The 19,396-nt window shown below is 42.5% G+C and overlaps 1 protein-coding gene across 1 annotated transcript; it reads left to right on the top strand.

The window, feature by feature from the left end:
* Positions 1-260: 260 nt before the first annotated feature.
* On the top strand, positions 261-6,789 carry CRYBA1 (crystallin beta A1; the record flags this gene model as incomplete). The annotated part of the gene is made up of 6 exons (XM_082247977.1): positions 261-315; positions 2,205-2,269; positions 3,042-3,160; positions 4,070-4,211; positions 5,397-5,539; positions 6,591-6,789. 6 exons carry the CDS (start codon positions 261-263, stop codon positions 6,736-6,738), a joined length of 672 nt encoding a protein of 223 aa, XP_082104103.1. The 3' UTR covers positions 6,739-6,789.
* Between the last annotated feature and the right edge of the window lie 12,607 nt (positions 6,790-19,396).

Raw genomic sequence — 19,396 nt, 5'->3', positions numbered from 1 at the left:
AGATATTGTATACAGTACATATTCATATATTTTTAAATGTAGTATGTCCCAACTTCTTAAATATACAAAATGTATGCAAAATTGGTAGAAGCTGGACAGAGTAGTGAAGTCATTGATAGTGGCTCAGTCATGCAGATAGCAATATACAGGAGTCCTGGGATCAGCAGGGGACAATAGCCTAGACCGCATTGTGCTGACACAAAGTGAAAAGCTGGCATTAGGACTTGTGGCTCATCTCTCTATATAAACCCTGTGAATAGATGGATGGAATAGGCAAGTGCCAGATGGAGATCCCAACAGTTCAGACTGAGCGAGGTGAGTGCACAGCTCCAACAGGGACCAGGTTTTACAAATTAAGATGCAATGTATACAGGTTCTAGACTAGTACTATACACAGAATAGGGAACCTCTCTCCAAAAAAGATTCTACAGAGTTTGTATTTATGTTACTCTGTTGAAAGCAGACATAGTCATTAATGAATAGGTCAAATGAATATTAGATAGAAAGGAAATTAAGGTGAAGTTAAACATTTACAGATTACATATATAAATATAATTGCTAATCTTGTGGACACCTAAAGTCATGTAACTACTGATATTCTAATTAGGTAAATGCCTAATGATCAATATGGCCTGTCTGTGTTGTGATATTGGAAGCAAAGACTACTACATATGCCAGACTAAATGCATAGCTTGCTGAAAGGGAAAGTGTATTGCTGAAAGCAGCTAGTATAGGTACCTAAATCCGTCTTCAAATGAGGCTCATGTTACCTCCTGTACAGCAGCTTGCAGACTGAAACAGGGAGGGGCAGCATTAAAAGCCAATCAGGTGCACCATATGCAAGGTATGTGTGTGCTGAAGGCTATTTAGCTGTTTGTCTGAAGTTTAATTTTAAATGTGCTCTAATAATAATAATAATAATAATAATATATATATATATATTTTTTTTTTTTTTGGGTGGGGGGGGGGGGTTGTGGACTATACCTTGAAAGGGTTGCGTATGAAAGCTAATAGGTGGTTTAGGTAAAGATCTAATACATTTTCTGACATGCTTATATATGTAAGGGAGCCGTGTACCCTCTTTATTAGCTGGAGAGCAATCAGAAATTATTAAAGCACTACAGGAGAATTTATGTCTCTCGATTATAACTAATGAAATTTGTTTGAAAGATTGCAGTACACTGTCTTCATCATCCATTTGTAAGGATAGTAACTGTTAATAGTTTACAAAGTTGAGCTGCAAGAACTGCAAATCCTTTAATATTTGTCTTCCTTATTCATTTCTACTACAGAGACTACCAACTGTCTGTTTTGCAGTTCACCCCCTAAAATGTCACATCCTTGGTCATGGCATGGGGGCCAGTTTACAGATGTGACAGCAATGCAAACACAGGCAGCCTGTTACTATTCATTTTTTAAAATTAAAATCAAAACTATGTGTTTAAAAGAAAAATAAATAAATAGAAATAGCAGCACACAAACAGAAATGTAGCATAACTGATGTGTTGAACTTGTTCTAATGTCTAGGATCCTAAAATCCATTTATTGAAACCTAAAGTGTAGGTTAGAAAATAAAAACTGTACAGGTACATTTCTCCATGTTGTATCCCTCTAAAATGTAGAAGGTACAAACAAAAATACCTGTTAATCTGCCAGAAATCCAGAGGGCTTCTAGATTTCTATTAGGGCTGACAACATGCATCAAAATTCCAAGCAATATTTTCAGCCTGGCCTGCTGGACTACAGAACATACATACATACACTGATTTCTTTCACAGCAAAACAATGCTGCTTCTTTGACTTTCAAGAGCCTGCCCACACACTGTGTGTAGTGTAAAGGACCCTCAGGAGAAATATTTCTGAGGATGTGCCAACATCAGTAGGACCTGATGTTGGCACATCCTCAGCTGCTGTCCTTGGAAGAATTTAACAAACCTGGTGATGATATCGAATTGAATAGCAAACGCTGTTTTTCACTGCAGTAACAAAGTAAAAAAATATTACGAGTAAGGGGAGTTTAGGGGAAATTTGGGTAAAGTCTGGATATAAGCTTAAAATCTCGCTTGCTATTGCTGAAAACAGTTTTGGACATGGGGAAAATGCACCATGCTGGAAATATAAGGAACAAGTGAACTGGTCATAGGATAGCATCATCCCATTTTGTGAAAGTGTGATATAAATGCTTTTTTCTTTTTCTTTTGCAGAAGACATCACCTCTGAAAAAATGGCCCAGACCAACCCTCTTCCTGTTCCTCTGGGACCCTGGAAGGTATCCAGATATTGTACATGAGGGAGAGCTAGTGGGATCAACAATAGCACAGTTATTTAAAATGAAAGAACACAGAGACTTTATGTAGATTAGATGTTCTGTATCTGGGTTTTATCCTGAACACGATCCAATACAGAGATCGTGTTATAGGAGAGTATTACTAAAAATGACTAAAAAGAGACTCTTGTGTTTACTTTATTGTATTTCTTCTCGGCTGCTCAAAATAGTCTCTTTTCTTTGGCACCAAGAACAAGAAACCATGGGACCAGCAAAACAAAAATATCCATTCATCATCCTTATCTGAATTTGTTTTAAGCGGGGAAAAAAGCCACAAAAGCAGCATGTCACAAATCATATAACTGCATAACTATTAAATTGCAGAATCCACCATGAACAGCCCCCTTAGGCTCCTGCTGGGGACAATATACTCATCTGCTTACACCAAAGATTAACCATGAGACTTAGGATCTCCAGAGTTAGAAAGTGCATGCTAAAACAGTGGACTTAGAAGCTACAGAGATCCAACTAAAAGAGGAACTGTAAGTCCCAGCATGGCAGTATAATAGCAAACTGGAGGTAGCCCAAACCTAGTGTGCAGAGTGTCCATCACCTGATCCATATTGATTCTAATACAAAGATATCCCATTTATTGACAATCATCTCATTGAGTTCTTGCATGGCTATCAAATGCTGCTTTTTAATTTGTAAATCCTGGCACTGGAATAAAAATGAAGTCATGTGACAGTAACATGATGGCTTTTTTCCCTACCAGATTACAGTATATGACCAAGAGAACTTTCAAGGAAAGAGAATGGAATTCACCTCTTCCTGTGCAAACATCATGGAGTGCGGCTTTGATAACATTAGATCTCTGAAAGTGGAATGTGGAGCGTAAGTCTGGCTTTTTAGTGACTTCTAAGACTTCTTGGGTCATATATGCAGCCAAACACAACTTTATTAATTTATTTCTAGATGTGGTTTCTTACTCCAGCTTGTTTAAATGAGAAACCGTAGATCACATGGGCATTTGTGATAAATATTCTAGAGTCCAAAATACAAATCCTGGCTTAGGTGTGTGCTCAGCATCCTAATGTTTGCTCAAACTGCAATCATTTTTTACTCATTTTGATAATTAATATTGTGTCCTTTCATAAATAAAGTTTATTTTAAAAAAGTATTGGAAAAATATATTTAGACAAAGTAGGCTTGGCCACCCCTAGGACTCCTTGCCCTGGTCATCTTAAAGCGTTGGCCTCCCCTAAGCCTGATGTGTGTAACGGTAGAACAGTTTGTGTGCTACTATGCAGCTTGGGCATACTCCACATTGTCCTCAATAAAATTAAAGCTTAATTCCAGCAATGTTTTTTTTTTCGATAGAGTGAACGTGATTAAGTTCAGTGTGAACACAGCTTCACCACTTTGTTAGGTGAATAGTCTCTATTCTTTGGGTGAATTAACCCTATTGCCCATCAAGGAAACACAATATAGTCATTAATATTATGGGGTATTGTGTGGGTCAAGGCCTAGTGAATAATTCTGTTGGGTGGAGAGGTTAGGAAGTCATATCTACATTACATTAGGTCATGGGTAGGCTTATGTTGATATGGCATTCTATCTCTTTGAAAGCAGAAAATTATAGTTCAGTTTATTAATGATTTGAATGCCATCATTAAAAATGAATGTGGGAGGCTCTGTTCAAATGCTGTGCCCTGTGATATTCACTTGGGCCTGTGGCCAAGTTGACATTGTTTACAATCAACATTGCCCATTTTACTTATCTTCCTGTTTGTTTCCATGCAGATGGATTGGATATGAACACACAAGCTTCTGCGGTCAGCAGTTTGTTCTGGAAAGAGGAGAATACCCCCGTTGGGATGCCTGGAGTGGCAGCAATGCCTATCACATTGAGCGCCTGATGTCTTTCCGCCCAATCTGTTCTGCTGTGAGTGTGCAATGGGGATTGTGGGTGCTTTGGGAGTTAGGCAAAACATCTCAAACAAGAAACAACTAGGCATCTTAAACTATACTGTACTATTTATCCTCAGATATTAACATTTTTAGAAGTTAGCTTTAAAGCCCAAATACTTTCAGGTTAAATCAGCTAAATATATTCGAGATTCATCAAGCCGAAAGATGTACTATGTGGAAGCGCTGGCCTCCTTATATAGGTTTGTTATGGCCTCTGCTGAGTCAAAGCTAAAACTCCTCAGTTAGCAAAGCTCATGCCCCTTGGTGATTGAGCTCTGACTGCTGGACCCTTGCAGAGAGACCACTGCTTCCACACATAGAACAAGAGTCCTCTACAGCATGCTGGCAGGCTTTTCTACTTAGGTTGTGGCTGCTCCCAAAGTAAACAAATTGCAAGAGTATGAACACCTTGTTATGCCCCTGGAATGTATTTACTAGATTTAAATTGAATGTTTAACTGGACTTTAGGACAAAATAATTCCATAATTATTTGTTATAAATGCCTCCTTTTTAGCATTTTGGATGAGTGCCATGTAAACTAAGCTCTTGACATGGTTTTAGACTCTGAGCTGTCATCTGCTACATATAGCTTTTTAAAAATGACAGGTATGCTGAGCCTTCATAATGGAGGCTGTGACAATTTAGCTAAGCTCTGGCAATTTGTCCCTCCTTATTTTTGAAAAAGACCATTTGAAATGTATTCTCTAAATAGTGTTCACCCATAAAGATGTCTTTGCCTTTTTTTTTTTTGGAGTTTAAACAACTCTAATACTATTAATGATGTAATCCTTCTTTGTGGTTGCTTTGCTTGGTTCATTTAGCAATTTTGTTTTTACTAGCCATTTTTCTGTATTTCTGCCAAACTGTGTAAATGTTACCATTTTTAATTTTTATGTTGATACCACAGCTTCCCATGTCATAATTTTTTAAATTAGAGGAAACCCTGGTAAAATTTGGAGACAGGATCAGGCGAAGTGCAATGAAACAAAAGCCAGTGATTATATACAGGGTTTACATATTGTTTGCCAAGTGCATTCCTTTTTATTAACATGAATGATACTCCAATACTCACCTTTCTCTTTTATCCCCTAGTGTTCTGTAGATTTACGCACTTTTCTTATTAAACCATTAATAAACGTATTTTATTTCCTCTATGCAGAACCATAAAGAATCCAAGCTGGTCATCTTTGAAAAGGAGAACTTCATTGGGCGCCAGTGGGAGATCAGTGATGACTACCCTTCTCTACAAGCTATGGGCTGGGGGAACAATGAAGTCGGATCCATGAAAGTTCAGTGTGGAGCGTAAGTACTAAACACTAAGAAAAAAAATCATGTTAGAACCAAAAAAAGATACAATAAACTTCTGAAGCACTGATAGTTTAGAGTTGGAGTTAATGTCTCGGAATGAATATAAAGATCAGGAAAGTCATGGAAAAGTCAGAGTCATTTAAAGTATGAAAGTAAGTGTTAGCTCAAATCTCGTCAGGAGGCAATTTACAAGATGATATACGGCCCTTCAGTCCCAATCTCCCCTAGATTGTGAATTTTCTCTCGACTGGCCAGAAGGTGTGACGACACATAGCACTCAAGCTTAGCGCAGACACAACTGTTTATTTCAAGTTTCTCTCACACATTTAAAGGATATTTGGGCGGCAAAAACTGCTTGAAACTGGTTACAATTCATGAGTCAATTTAACAATAGGACATATCTCACAGAAACAAGACATGAAAGGCTTTTGTTTTCCCTATGCATCTGTGTCAATATGAGGTGTCTTGTATCTGAATCTGTGTTTTGTGGGAGAGTCGATCCGTCTGTGTTCAGCTTGTCTGATGTGTTAATGTAAGCAATTGTCAATTGTTTATGGGTGGTGTCAGTAATCTCTATGCAAAATATCCAACTGTCAAGTGTTCAAATGAATGAATGGAAAGGTGTTTAACATGTCAACGTCCTGTCATCTATATGCAAAATACAGCTGTCTGATGTCCAGGGTGTATGAATGAGTGTTAGTCTGGCTCGTTAATGACATTAGCAAGGGCCCACATTCCATCGTAGAATGAGCCCTAGCTGAAATGTAATATGAAATATAATATTTTAGTAAGGCACCTTGATACACTCTTTCAGTAAGAAAGGCCATGTGCCATCTGGAAACCTAGTATCTCTGCCTCCATATTTCTGTTATTACAAGTTTTCTTCAAATTTCCTTGTCAGGAAAAATAGTTCTTTGATATTTGAGTTAGAGGAAATGTCCAAACGTACAAATATTTAGAAAGTGCTCCATGAAGGAATTCTTTCTATGTGCTAATGAAGAGGACTGATTTTTGGTAATAATGTATTGTACTCACTTTCTCACAGCTGGGTGTGTTATCAGTATCCCGGTTACCGTGGCTACCAGTACATCCTGGAATCCGACCACCATGGAGGTGAATACAAGCACTGGAGAGAGTGGGGATCCCACGCCCAGACTTTCCAAATCCAATCTATCCGACGCATCCAGCAGTAAAAGACCAAGACGCTCCTGTCACCTACCATTGCCGTTCTAGTGAGAGGTCACTGTTCACAGGCTTTCTGTGGTGCTACCATCCTCTTTTAACCATAATCTAGAGGAAACAGAATTCTTTTGTTGTACTGTGAATGCATGTTGGGAAAATTACTTCTTAATTGTACCAACTGCGAAAATGAAAAATAAATGTAATTAAAAAAATAATATTATTGAAGATTTTCTTTCATTAATTGCTCTTGTGAAATCCCTAGAGATAGTCATCTTGTTCCTAAAAAATGTGTGTTACAGACGCTGCAGCACCTGCTGGCATTTTATATTATATCAGGCTTAGTTTTCCTTATCACAGCTGTGGAATTAAAGTGTTACTAAACCCAGGAGCCTGCATTCACTATATCTGGTCTCCCACAGTACACAGAACATTGAAATGCAATCATTTTAGTAAATATAAATGGCTAAATACCTTTTCTCATTAGCCGTATATAACAATCTTGTGACTTCTATCAGTGCCAGGTGAAAACTTGTAGGAGGAGTTGTCATACTGCACTGGCTGTCCTATCAGGAATGGATGCAGGACCCCTGACCTTCTGTCTGAACAGTGCTGATTGGCCCTGTGCTGATCAACTGCATTCTCCCAAGAAAAAAAGAAAAAACTCTCTAGCAGTATACACCAAACTGAGCATGTGCAGGCTGACTCCACTAACTCCAATATACATATACACTACAGTATATCGCCAGAACTTGCGCTGATCCATTAGACAGTCACCAGGCGGTGTGCTGTCTGTCTCCTTTCTACAGCGGTGTTTGACTCCACTAACTCTATCTTATCCGGACATGTTTTGGGGACAATGTAAGAAGGGAAGGATTTGTGCATACAGGATCAAACAGCCTTTTTACACAATGCAGAGGATTAACCCCCTTAGGTTCCACAGTGAGTATAACAGGCCTGCTTTACTGCATATACACACTGATTTTTCTTTTGTGGGTTTAGTAACACTTTAAGAAGAAAAAAAATGAAAGTTACAAAGTTATGATACAGCAGTCACCTTGGGTGTTTCCAAAATGTTATTGTTTTGGTGCTGACATAACTCATGACTACTTGAAGTCAAGAACTAGCGTGCTAAAAAAAAGTATTGTGTTTGAGCTTTGCATATTGAAAAGGTCAGGGGACAATCACTTACTTAAAGCTAAAGGTGTACAACATAGCTGCAAGCCACATGGCTCATGTGCCACAGCCTGGGGACCATAGAAGTTTCCACAATTGGCTTTCAGTTTATTCTCTAATGCTTTCCAGTTAAAACGGAACTCAGGGCACAAAAAAGGTATTTAGATATATTCTTTAATAGCCACTTTATGTGCACCAAATGCATTTCCAAACCCCATATTACCTTGTACAAGTAGCAGTGACATCGTCACCATGCTGTACAGAGCTGTGGGAGGGACCTATCAGGGTCCTGCCACTACAGGCTGCCTGCAGAAAAGGAGGGGGCAGAGACGAGAACAGTCACCCTGCACAACAAGTGACTGGTCTTTATTATAGGAAGCTCCTGCAAAGAGCTAAAATTTTACTTTTACCGCACAGATCTGGAAGAAATACACAAAGTACACCAAGAAGGAAGATCACAAATGGCTTGTTTTTAAACAATATTTGCTTATCCTGGTGTCCAGCTTTAAAAGTGGAAAATAAAATCCAAATAGTCTTCTTCCTAATGCTCAGGTTTCTGCAGTTTTACCAGGAAAGGAGGGCTGGGGGTGCAGATCTTGACCATAACAACAGGTCAGATGCTTAGGGGGATAAAAACATTTTTGTGTGAGAGTTTTTTTTTTCAAATCAGCTCTAGTAAGTCCAACCTTAATAAGTGATAACAACAGTAGTCGTTATGACTAAGCCCTGTCGGTGGTGTGAAATTTGTCAGGAGATGTGGCCTGGTAGGAGCCGAGGCGGAGACCATTCTTGATCCACACCAAACATATAGGCTGATTAGAGCGTGGTGTCTTTATGCTCCAGTATTACTCACTGGGCTTAAATGGGCTCTGTGGATACCGGCACCCACACTTCAGTTAATAATCAGAACTTTACCACTGCTGCTTGGAGCAGCCCTCAAAGCCATGTTCATGGAGCTGCCAGTTAAAGGTGCATTTTTAGCTGGGCAGGGAAGCGTTAACTCCTGGTACAGGAGGAGTCTGCCTAGCAGGGAGAAGAATTTGGCACCAAAGAAACTGGAAGAGTAGGAATGCAGGAAGGAGTTTATTGATCTCAGCAGGGCAAATCCTTGGTGGGTGCACAGGGTGCATCTTGCCCAGGTGCCGCAAGCGGAAGCAGAAGGGGGCAGTGTTGCTAACCATTCATTCATTTATGGGCAGCCTGTAAATTTTAGCCCATTTTTGAGCTGCCCGTAAATGCCCATTACGAGCAGTGGCCCCCATAAAAGGTATGGCTGTGGGCCAACATTGCAAATGCGCATGTGCCGTTCTGAGCTCGAGAAAGCTTGTACACGCTCGCCCATTTTTGGCCGGGAAGGCGCATGCGCAGTGATGTAATGGCACCATTTTTGAAAAGAAAGCCAAGGCACATGGTCTTTGCGGCGGCACCTCGCCACAGGTCAGGTTACTGATGTGACAGGGGGGATAATATGAAGGGGCGCAAAGGAGGACACTACTGTCTACTCTGCAGTTTATGGTGGATAACCTGTCCGATAATCTTTAAAATGTTAGCTGCTCTACACTAGCGAGATACCAGGTTTTCATACTTATATGTGTATTAGTCCCTATAATGCAACATAACAGCTAATTCACATTATCCTTTCTGACTCTGATTCTGACATTTTCCTATGGCCTAAACTAAGGAGATGTATTTCTCTGTTCCAGTGTGGCTGCTGTGGGGAAAAATGGGTAGAGGAGGACACTGATGTGGGGGGAGGGTGTAGGGGGCAGAGGAGAACACTGATTTAGGAGGATGAAGGGGGAAGAGGAGGAGACTACAGTGAAGGGAGGCAGAGAAGGATACTGATGTGGGGGAGGGTGAAGGAAGAAGGCAAGGAGACTACTGTAGCGGAGGGTGAAGGGAGTAGAGGAGGACACTGATGTTGAGGGATGAAGGGGGAAGAGGAGGAAACTACCGTGAAGGGAGCCAGAGAAGGACACTGATGTGGGGGGAGGGTGAAGGAAGAAAGCAGAGAAGGAGACTACTGTAGGGGAGGATGAAGGGGGAAGAGGAGGACACTACTGTGAAGGAAGGCAGACTCAGATTACAAAAAGTGGTGGGGCTTATAGATAGAGAGGTGAAGTCATTGCCATAGAAACATTTGTAAAGGGGAGGAGTTAGTAGGATGACTACGCCCATGTGAGGTGCCAGAAATATTTCTGCACCCAAGCATCTGTGACCCTAGGATCAGCCCTAAATCTCAGTGTGAAGGGGTGTAACTTGCAAAGAGTTATCCACGTGGAGCAAATGTACCAAAATCGCTTTTTCGGACACTGAGCGGTACATCAAATTGCTACCGTATCGGGTTGGCTGCTACTGGATTTGCTGCTTCACAACCTACTGCACACAACCTTTCGAGTGGATTGTAGTCCTGGCTTGTGCACAGAGGCAATAAAATCAAAAGAGATGCATTAAATCTAACGTTACATTTCATTAAAAAAACTATATGGTGTGAAAAAAAAACATCCATGATTCCTAAATACATGACACCAGTGAAGTGAAGAGTATCATCAATTGTATTCTCTCCACAAATGTGCAATTGATATCACCGGAAGTGAAAATCCTCCACCTAGAAAAGAGGGCCTCTTACCATAACACGGAGACCTGTAAAGTTCAATAACGCCTATGGTGTAACCCCACCAGGACCTCAATTATCGAGGAGACACGGATAATGATCCTAGAGATGGTATCCACACGTCCACCACCGCATTCATAAAGATGTAAATTCCCATGAAAAGCAATAAAACCTCATTAATTTATTTTCAGGAATATAAAATTTGCACTTACAGCAGATCCATAAAAACAGCACATGTAAAGAAGCATTAGATGCAGGCCGGCACTTCCAATCCGCCTGTCCTCCCAGGACACTGTACACAGTGACGTCAGCACAGAGGCACCAGAGTTTAGTCGAACCTGGGGGCAGTAAGCCTCATCCACTCTTTCACCCATTGCTGCTACTCAGCATATCAACACTACTTTAGGGCTGGGACTGAAGACGGAGGGGTATGTACAAGGCCGAGTGAAGTAGTGCCTCTCTAAAGAGCTGGATTTGATTACACAGCCCATAAGCTGGCACCTGTTTCCGAGGAGAAAGCACCTGATCAGGGAACCGACCCAGAGTTATCCAAATGTTCAGCTGATAGTGTGGCAGAAGTGATAAAGCAGCTAGGAGACTGAAGTTTAGAAAAACTAAACAAAAAGCAATTAACCTAGTCAGTAAGCTGCTTAAAGTGAGTAGAAGGTATACACCAATAAATGATTCCATAACTCCCTTGTAAATATTAAAACATAAAAAAGTTCAGCGCTATCCACAATATATCATATACATGAATTTACATCCAATGTGACACTGAATATTTACATGTCATAAAATAAAACATGCATAAAAAAAGTGCATAAATTAGTATAGAACCCCCACAAATTATAGGTCCTCACACACCATTGAATAGCCAAAACTGAATGAGAAATCAGTATGGGCAGGTTCCACTCCTATACACATTGCACCCTCAGAAGGGCTTACACGCAATGCATATAGGAATGGAACCTGTCAATATTACTATCACGTTTTTTATATCTGGGAACTGGTGGTGAGCTGCAGTATCTTTGAGTTATATGCAATTTTTATATATCTTTTATGTAAGTGTGTATTTAAAGGGGTTGTAAAGTCAGAAGGTTTTTTATCTTAATGCATTCTATGTCCCACTTTGTCCAGCGATGTCCACGAGTGTCTCAACCATCAAAGATTTTCAAGCCAGATATCGCTGCTCCAGGTGGATCTGTTGGGCTGAAAGGGAAAGAACTCCTGCTGGGGTGCACGCTCTGCCACTGCTGCAGACAATATGAAGAAATGAATGAGGAATGGCCGCACTTCCCATAGGATACAATGAAGATTTATTGGAGAAATGCAAAAAAGCATAAGCACAGGATGTCACAGGCAAAATGCTGGGGACAAAAGGATGACGCGTTTCACATGACTATGCAAGCTTTGTAAAGATTCTCCCTCCTGATTGGCTAAGACACTAGCGGCGCCATTGGCTGCCGCTGCTGTCAAGCAAAGTCAGCTAGCCAGTCAGGAGAGAGGGGGCGGAGGCGGGCTGACTCGCAGCTCCATGTCTGAATGAACACAGGGAGCTGTGACTCGGCCCGGGTGCCCCTATAGCAAGTTACTTGCTGTGGGGGCACTGAACAGGAGAGAGGGGCCAGGATCACAGAAAAGGGACCCGAGAAGAGGAGGATCCGGGCTGCTCTGTGCAAATCCACTGCAGCAGACAATTATAATGTTTGTTATTTTTAGTGGAAAAAAATGAGACTTTACAATCACTTTAACCCTTTTTATTGTAATAAAAAGCATACGGAGAGGACTATTAGTCTTCCTTTCTATTTTATGCCATGTCTATGATTGTGAGTTTTGGGAGATGTCTGCTGGAGAAGTAATTAATACAGATAGATCTGAATTACGTGCCCATATATGGATTAAGCTATTTTGACCTCCTAGAAAGAGTTGAGGTCCAGGTCAGAGGTAAGCAAACCCACATAGTGTATATTATTATTTACCGAGGAGGGTCATCACATACAGTGGGGATCGAAAGTTTGGGCACCCCAGGTAAAAATTTATATTAATGTGCATAAAGAAGCCAAGGAAAGATGGAAAAATCTCCAAAAAGCATCAAATTACAGATTAGACATTCTTAAAATAAGTCAACAAAAGTTAGATTTTATTTCCATCATTGACACTTTCAAAATTACAGAAAACAAAAAATGGCGTCTGCAAAAGTTTGGGCACCCTGCAGAATTTATAGCATACACTGCCCCCTTTGCAAGGCTGAGACCTGCCAGTGTCATGGATTGTTCTCAATCATCGTCTGGGAAGACCAGGTGATGTCAATCTCAAAGGTTTTAAATGCCCAGACTCATATGACCTTGCCCCAACAATCAGCACCATGGGATCTTCTAAGCAGTTAGAAAAAACTAGAAAACTGAAACGGAAAATAGTTGACGCTCACAAAGCTGGAGAAGGCTATAAGAAGATAGCAAAGCGTTTTCAGATGTCAATATCCTCTGTTCGGAATGTAATTAAGAAATGGCAGTCATCAGGAACAGTGGAAGTTAAAGCAAGAATCTGGAAGACCAAGAAAAATATCAGACAGAACAGCTCGCAGGATTGTGAGAAAAACAATTCAAAACCCAAGTTTGACTGCACGATCCCTCCAGAAATATCTGGCAGACACTGGAGCACTATAAAGAGATACTTGTACAAATATGGTCCTCATGGAAGAGTCATTAGAAGAAAACCTCTTCTACGTCCTCACCACAAAAATCAGCGTTTGAACTTTGCAAATGAACATATAGACAAGCCTGATGCATTTTGGAAACAAGTTCTGTGGACCGATGAGGTTAAAATTGAACTTTTTGGCCGGAATGAGCAAAGGTACGTTTGGAGAAGAAGGGGCACAGAATTGAATGAAAAGAACCTCTGTCCAACTGTTAAGCATGGGGGTGGATCAATCATGCTTTGGGGTTGTATTGCAGCCAGTGGCACAGGGGACATCTCACGAGTAGAAGGAAAAATTGATTTAATAAAAGTTCAGCAAATTTTGGATGGTAACTTGATGCCATCTGTGAAAAAGTTAAAGAGAGGATGGCTTCTACAAATGTATAATGATCCTAAACACACCTTGAAATCCACAGGGGATTACATCAAGAGGCGTAAACTGAAGGTTTTGCCATGGCCTTCACAATCTCCTGACCTCAACATAATTGAAAATCTATGGATATACCTTAAAAGAGCAGTGCGTGACAGACAGCCCAGAAATCTCAAAGAACTGGAAGACTTTTGTAAGGAAGAATGGGAAAAGATACCTCAAACAAGAATTGAAAGACTCTTGGCTGGCTACAAAAAGTGTTTACAAGCTGAGAAACTTGCCAAAGGGGACAGTACAAGATATTAACTCTGCAGGGTGCCCAAACTTTTGCAGACGCCATTTTTTTGTCTTCTGTTATTTTAAAAGTGTAAATGATGGAAATAAAATCTACCTTTTGTTGACATATTATAAGAATGTCTAATCTGTTTTTGATGCCTTTTGGAGATGTTTCCATCTTTCCTTGGCTTCTTTTGCACAATAATACATAATTTTACCTGGGATGCCCAAACTTTCGATCCCCACTGTATATTATCACGGAAGATTCCAGCACATTGCACTACAGAAGATTTTTTGTTTTGGACTTACTTATCGTTCACTTTTGGTTATTGCATGGTGTGTAAGGACACTTAAGTGCGGTCTATACTGATTTCTGCACTTTTTATGCTGTTTTATTTTATTACGAATGAATATTCAGTATCACATTGGATGTAAATTCATATTTATGATATATCTTGGGCACCACTGCACTATGTTTATGTTTTGCTATTTACTAAAGGATTGGAGCTGTTTAGGGTCATCCCAGTCAATGTGGTCCTGGGAAGATTGCATGGAAAGTCAGGAAGCGGAGTGGTCTCCCGAGCCAGACCCGGAAGTATTGGAACAGAGAAAGCATGTTTCCCAGATCCTGGAAAGTGCTAGGTGTTTACAATTCAATGAGGCCTATGGGGAGCACAGAGTGTACCTATCCCCTCTATGTACAGTAAAGCAAGCTGCAGAGCAAAGCCTAGCCCATACAAAACTGATCTGCAATTCTCCAGAGTCCTGTATACCACTAGGGAGGGAGAATGTACTAGAGCTATCCCAATTCTCCAGATTACAGAGGATAGTCCAAAAGAAAGTTGCTCTAGAATATGGACTGGAATATCCATATGGACCAAGGTCCATTATGGACAAAACTGAGGAATGTTGGCAGGGCTGGGGCATTGCCAGTGTTTGGGAATAATTTATTGTCCCAAAGCCTTGCAGGGATTCACAGTTAAACAAATTTTGGAAGAGATTCCTGAGCTGCAGAGAAAGCTGCAGAGAAAGCTGGAGTTAAAGAACAACCATCTATAAGGACAAGGTGATAATTTGCAAAGCTGAGTGCAGAGATCAGGATTGGTTATATATTATATAGGATGGTACAGATCCCAGACCCAGATTACTACAGGTGAGCCAGTGGCTTCTACATTGTTAATGTTCATATTCTTTTTTCGTGAGTGCTTAATCCCTAACGGGCAATCCCCTACTGTCACTAGGAGGGGTCAGACTTGAAGACCAGTTGCTATAGCAGTAGCAGAACTACCATCAACCAGCAGGATATGTACACAGGCAGTCACATTGGTGAATGACATTGGCTTCCCTGAAGTGCAGAGCCTAAGTACTAACTGGTGTTCACCAGAGCTCCTGATGGTGGAAATGGATTTAGTGGCATGTTAATACCAGGTCATGGTCCTCAGGATCACCCCACCAGGAGGTGAGAAAGCCGGGATCCAGTAACGGATAAGCAGGTAGGGATCAAACAGGAGCATAGTAAGTAAACAAACCAAAGGTCGATATAGAGTGGTTGCAGGTTGGGATCATGCAGAAGCATAGTCAAGGAACAAGCCAAGGGTCAATAACAAGTGGTAGCAAAGTATGGACGGCAGCAGGGAAGACAGGAGCCAGATACTGGCTGGATAGAACACAATAATCTGGCAAACAGGAAGTGCAGAGACATGGCTTAAATCAGGAAGTTCATGGGAGGAGCAACGAATTTGGGGTTCAAGACAAACAAGGTTCAAGACAGGATCATTCAAGGAATTGTCCTAGGAGCTGTCCCAGGAGCTGTCAAGCATTCCAGGTAGTTCAGCAAGAAGAGACATTGCCTGACACAGCAAAGGTTCAAATCCAGGCCCTGACACCTACAGCTTGCTGGCCATCAAGGATCTTGGAATTCAAGACTGAACTGTTGCCCAAGGAAGGGGGCAATTTGCATCTGAAAACATATGATGGGCCATGTAGAGTTTGAATTTAATTGGATCTGCAGAGGGGATTCTCTGCCCTTTCCACCATGTACTGAACTGGGGGAAAAAAAAACCTCACACGTTGCTGTTTATATTATTTTTGTGCTTGTGTGTGTGGTTTTTTTTTTTACACAAGAATTTTTCTTAGTCCTATTGGACTTTGGTTCACAGAGCAAGTACATGAAATATGTTCTCTGTTCCCCAACTATCAAAAAAAAAAAAAAAAATACCTACAGATTTGACCAAACTAGCTCTATAGCATGGGTGTCCAACCTTTTGGCTTCTCTGGGCCACATTGAGTGTAGAGAAATTTTCTTGGGCCGCATAAAATATATACTATAGTTAAGGTATATAAGTAATAAAATTCCGACGCCCCCTTCCCACGCCAACGCCCCCCCGCACTAATTTAACACAACTAGAGGATGATCAAATTAAATGGAATCAGTATACAGAGGTTTACTTCTTCTGAGAAGAATCTTTAGATAATTGTGTTCACCTTTGCAGTAGCCTTGTAGCAATTACTTTGTCACAGTTTATATGTATACATCCAAATTTACTGGCACCTTCGTAATCAGCTCTATCAGTTTCAAAACCACAGCCTAAGCAGACTAAACTGTGCTTTTACTAATATGCAAATGTTAACTTTTTATCAAAATTTAAAACCTAAGTCCCCGTTTCCATCTTTAACCACTTGTCCTGGATGATCATATATGCATAAAGCAGTGACACATGACTATCATAAAAAGAGAAGAGGTGTTTTTGACATGCATATTGTTATTTAAAGCATGGCTGTTTCTTCTCTGTGCTGTGCAAGAGACACATCGGGAATAACATGTTCTCTGGGGAAAGTCTTGTACAGTTTTTTTTTTTTTTGTATCGGTACAATGTTAATAACCTGGAATGTTCTTTTTGGCAGAGGTTCCTGTAAACATTTGCAAAAGAAAATGATTCTTTAAAGTTAAAGATGATTTGTTAGAAAGGGCAATACTGGAGCCTTGAAATAATATTAAATGTACAAATTAAAAGAATAAAAATATACTGTGCAGTACAATTTTTCCATGTGATGTCTGAAAAGAGAAGTATGGGAACTTTTTTTTTTTTATTGACTCATACTTACCTAGGTGGATGCAGCATCAGTCCGATATTGCATCTGTCCCTCGCCGACACTAAGGCTGAGAACAGAGTGATCAAACACAGCTGATCGCTTGGTTCTCAGAGCTCCCCTAGCAGAAAGCTAGTGGCTGTCAGTCATTGTCTCTCTCTCAGCTCTGCCCCCCCCCCATCATGGTCACTGGAGCACTGGGCTGTGGATTGGGCGGGAGCGGCTGGCTTAGGCTCTCAGTCAGGGCCGGCCTTTGGGGTGTGCGAGCTGTGCGGCCGCAAAGGGCGCCATGGGCAACACGGGCGCCGTGCGGCCATCACAGCTCACAGAGGATCAGACAATTCAGGGCGCACAGCGGGAGGTGAGCGGCGACTGCGGCCTGGACAGGGTTAAAAACGGCCGCCGCTTACCTCCCGCTGTGCGGCTGTGCCTCGGTCACCTACTGATGCAGTGAGGCAAGCTGTGTATTACATACAGCTCAGCCTCCGATCCTTCCACGCTGACAGAACTCTCCTCCCTCCCTGCACGGATCGTCAGCTCCTCCTCGCCCCGCCCCTTCTCCTCCTCCTCCTCCCGGAAGTTTAAAGAAAAAAAAGAAAGCTGCAGACAACGTAAGGTAAGTGAGGTCCCTCTCCTTCAAAAAATGTAAGGGGGGGCTCTGTGTGGGGGGGGCTCTGTGTGAGGGGGGCTTTGTGTGGGGGGGGTCTGTGATGTAAGGGGGGCTCTCTGATGTGGGGGGCTATGTGTGTGAGGGGGCTCTGTGTGAGGGGGGCTTTGTGTGGGGGGGTCTGTGATGTAGGGGGGGGGCTCTCTGATGTGGGGGGCTCTGTGTGTGGGGTCTCTGATGTGAGGGGGCTTTGTGTGGGGGGTCTCTGATGTGAGGGGGGCTTTGTGTGTGTGGGGGGGGTCGCTGATCTTAGGGGGGCTTTGTGTGGGGGTCTCTGATGTGAGGGGGTCTCTGTGTGGGGGGGCTTTGTGTGTGGGGTCTCTGATGTGAGGGGGGCTTTGTGTGGGGGTCTCTGATGTTAGGGGGGCTTTGTGTAGGGGGTCTCTGATGTGAGGGGGTCTCTGTGTGTGGGGTCTCTGTGTGGGGGGGCTATGTGTGTGGGGTCTCTGATGTGAGGGGGCTTTGTGTGGGGGGTCTCTGATGTTAGGGGGGCTTTGTGTGGGGGTTCTCTGATGTGAAGGGGGCTCTGTGTGTGGGGTCTCTGTGTGGGGGGTCTCTGATGTAAAAGGGGCTTTGTGTGGGGGTCTCTGATGTGAGGGGGGCTCTGTGTGGGGGGGTCTCTGATGTGTGGGGGGGTCTCTGATGTAAGGGGTCTTTGTGTGGGGGGTCTCTGATGTAAGGGGGCTTTGTGTGTGGGGTCTCTGATGTGAGAGGGGCTTTGTGTGTGGGGTCTCTGATGTGAGTAGGGCTTTGTGTGGGGGGGTCTCTGATGTGAGGGGGGCTTTGTGTGTGTGTAGGGGGTCTCTGATCTTAGGGGGGCTTTGTGTGGGGGTCTCTGATGTGAGGGGGTCTCTGTGTGTGGGGGGTCTCTGACGTTAGGGGGGCTTTGTGTGGGGGGTCTCTGATGTGTGGGGGGGGTCTCTGATGTAAGGGGGCTTTGTGTGGGGGGTCTCTGATGTAAGGGGGCTCTGTGTGTGGGGTCTCTGATGTGAGGGGGGCTTTGTGTGGGGGGTCTCTGATGTGAGGGGAGGCTCTGTGTGGGGGGGCTGTAAATTAAGGGGGGCTTTGTGTGGGGGGTCTCTGATGTAAAGGGGGCTCTGTGTGGGGGGTCTCTGATGTAAGGGGGGCTCTGTGTGTGGGGTCTCTGATGTAAGGGGGGCTAAGTTATTAGTGATCATAAAAAAGAAAAGTCAAATAAAGTGCAAAAAAGGTGCAAGAAAATGCGCACGGGGGGGGGGCGCCACAGGATTAGCTCGCACAGGGCGCCTGAACACCTAAGGCCGGCCCTGCTCTCAGTGGCTTGCTGACAGGCTGAGCCGGATGACAGTCAAGGCATGTGGGCAGATCCCGACCATATGCACTCTGTGAAGCCCGCTGTCTACTGAAAATGGGTCACAGGCGTGCAGAACGATCTGCACTCCTGTGATCCACAGGAGAAGTATAGCCAAGTGAGCTTTCGCTGTACTTCTCCTTTAAGTCCAGGATAACATTCATAAACTCATATTGTACAGATTAATTTTTATATTGCTAGAATTTAGTGCCCTCAGATTCCTATGTAGTGCTCCCCCAGAGGGACCCCTAGAAATAGATAGGTTCTCCCACAATAGTACTGAGGCTGCCAATCATAAGCGCAGTTCCATGCACCGACAATACAGGCTCAGTCCAGGGAAACAGGCAAAAAATTTGGGGGAGCATACCCATGTATTTCCAAAGCTGCTGCAGCTATGAACCAAAAGACATGTATATTAAAAAAGAATAGCGCGCAAATGCAAAAGAAATTAC

This window comes from Pelophylax lessonae, assembly GCF_965119305.1.
Source record: "Pelophylax lessonae genome assembly, chromosome: 2".
Lineage (NCBI taxonomy): Eukaryota > Metazoa > Chordata > Amphibia > Anura > Ranidae > Pelophylax > Pelophylax lessonae.
Note: the sequence above shows the minus strand (reverse complement) of the source record. Positions and strands in the feature narration are given on the sequence as shown.